The 2,588-nt window shown below is 22.1% G+C and overlaps 2 protein-coding genes across 2 annotated transcripts in view; one reads left to right on the top strand and one right to left on the bottom strand.

Moving 5' to 3' along the window:
• Positions 1-41, top strand: part of LOC102672094 (adenylyltransferase and sulfurtransferase MOCS3) — a 2,392-nt gene extending 2,351 nt beyond the window's left edge. Inside the window, exon 6 of the mRNA XM_006608411.2 lies at positions 29-41. Within this exon, the coding sequence (XP_006608474.1) occupies positions 29-41 (13 nt within the window). The remainder of the gene's footprint in view (positions 1-28) is intronic.
• Positions 42-45: 4 nt separating this feature from the next.
• Positions 46-2,521, bottom strand: LOC102671599 (probable galactose-1-phosphate uridylyltransferase). The gene is made up of 7 exons (XM_006608407.1): positions 2,361-2,521; positions 1,739-1,795; positions 1,492-1,661; positions 1,155-1,360; positions 850-1,078; positions 537-753; positions 46-456 (listed from the first exon to the last, which is right to left on the bottom strand). Exons 1-7 carry the CDS (start codon positions 2,374-2,376, stop codon positions 209-211), a joined length of 1,143 nt encoding a protein of 380 aa, XP_006608470.1. The 5' UTR covers positions 2,377-2,521; the 3' UTR covers positions 46-208.
• Positions 2,522-2,588: the final 67 nt, after the last annotated feature.

The following is a 2,588-nucleotide window of genomic DNA, read 5'->3' as shown; positions in this document are numbered from 1 at the left end:
TGATTGTACATTTCCTATATATTAACAGTGTAAAATTGTAATTACTTATTTTTCATATCCACTGATTTTTATTTATATAATTAATGTATGTATAATTAAGTAATGTTCAATATTACACTTTTATAAATAATATATATGTGAATAACATATATATTTATAAAAATATATAATTATATAATTATATAAATTATATAAAATGTGAATTGATTTATTTAGAATATTTTTCTATTTCACAACTAGTTAAACTTGTTTCTGGATATTTGTAATGAGAATCTGATAAAGTTCTTAATTTTTCTGCTGCTCGTTCTGGTGTTAAATCTCTTTGGGCTTGTGCAAGAAGTTCATATCCAACCATATGTTTTTTTACAGTAGCTGAACGCAACAAAGGAGGTAAATAAATTCCGTGAAATGTCCAGTAAGGGTAATCTTGTTTTACATATGGACCAGTTGGTGCACCTTTAAAAAAGTTTTAAATGAAATATAAAAATTAAAAATCAAAAATTTTTTTAATAAATATATATAATAATTAAATATACCATGCCAACCCATAGAATAGGGAAATGAACAATGGAATAAATTATCATATTTAGTACATAAAATTTTCATAATAACAGCTAATGATTCTTGTTGACTTTCTGTTAAATCTTGCATTCTAGATATTTGTTTTTTGGGTAATACCATAGTTTCATAAGGCCATATTGCCCAAAATGGTACTAAAACTACCCAATCTCGATTATCTAATACAATGCGTTCCTATAATATAAATTGTGTGTAATGAAATTTTTATGAAATTTGAATTAAAATATTTTAAAGATTCAAATTTAAAATTTTATTAATATTATTTTTTACCTTTTTAAAAAGCTCTTTTTGCACATAATCTATAAGAAGTGGTTTCTTATTGCGATTATAATAATCATTGAGAAATCTGTCCTTTATTTTAGCTTCATTTGGTAAGAAAGAACTAGCCCAAATTTGACAATGAGGATGAGCATTGCTACATCCCATTAAAGCACCTCGATTTTCAAATATTTGTACCCAAGTCCATTTTTCTCCTAACTCAAGCATTTCAAAAATCCATCTGAATTAAATATTTATTAGATATTTATTGTAAATGCAATTATTCTAATATTATAGAATAAATATATTCAACATACCTTTTAATCACTTCTTTAATTTCAGAAATTTTCATAAGTGCTATTGTTACATTTGATTTTGGATGAAAACACATTACTTTACAAATACCTCTAGCAGCATCCATTTGAAATAATTCATCTTCTGATTTTGATGGGCTAGGAACTGATTCCAATAATGCAGGAAAGTCATTAATAAATGAATATGTATTTTCATATATTGGAGTTATCTAGAAAACATAATAAATTTAATATTAAAATTAAAATAAATTAAAATAAAAAATATATATAATTTTATATCTTTAATTATTTTTCCATTTAATAAAATATAAGAACACATAAGAATTATCAAGAATATCACCTGTCCACTAGCTCTAATATTGCCTGGACAAAGTGGATTATTAGGGTCATAATCTGGAAGATCTTCTTCTACATTTGATTCAATTTGTCCTCCCCATGGTCGTTTCATTCGATGTGGTGATACTAATACCCATTCTCCCTTTAAGGGATTGTATCGAATATGTTGATGTTCTATAAAATATTGATCTAATAGATGAAACATAGAACTAAATTTGAAGTAATTTCTTCATAAGAACGAAAATTCTAACCAGTAGGATCAAAGTTTTCTTTTAATTCTTCGCCATTTCTTAGGCTGGCTTTGTCATCTGAAAATTAATATAAATATAAAAAATTCAAGAAAAATTATATTTATATTATATTAATGCATTAAATTATAAAATAATTTATTTAATAAAATTATATTAAAGTTTATTTTATTAAAATATTATTAAAAATAAATTTTCAAATAATCAAAATATTATATAAAAATATTTGCTTTAATAATATATATATATATACATTACTTACAATTTTGAAATATTATAAATCGTGATATAAATTTGAATTATATTATATATAATTTCATTTTAAATCATAATCGTAAATAATATATAATTGGTCACACGAACTTTCAGTTTTCATTTTGATCGTATAATAAACATAACATAATAAATATAACTGTAAAAATTATAATTAATATTATAAAATCTACTGTACAGAAAATAAAAAAAAACTCGTGGAAAGTCATATGACTGACGCTTATGCTTTTCAAAAATTTATTTAAAAAATATTATATGATCAATATATATTTGATTGAATAATTGATTATCTTTTATAAATATTTTGTTTAAAAATTTGTTTAAAAATTAATTTCAATTAAAATATTTTTACCTGTTAATGTAGACATTTGTTTTTTGCTAAGAAGTGTCGCTTAAGTGGTTTTCTAACGTACTGAAAAATTTCTATCAGTAATATTTTAAGAAGTAATTTATGATAACATTGCTTACGAAATCTAATGTTCAATGTATATATATATCAATGTGTATCATATATTACGTATTACATGTATAAACTTAATTAAATTCGATCTTAATTAAAACAAATTTAAATGTTAAAAAA

This window comes from Apis dorsata, unplaced genomic scaffold, assembly GCF_000469605.1.
Source record: "Apis dorsata unplaced genomic scaffold, Apis dorsata 1.3 scaffold_35, whole genome shotgun sequence".
Classification (NCBI taxonomy): Eukaryota; Metazoa; Arthropoda; class Insecta; order Hymenoptera; family Apidae; genus Apis; species Apis dorsata.
Note: the sequence above shows the minus strand (reverse complement) of the source record. Positions and strands in the feature narration are given on the sequence as shown.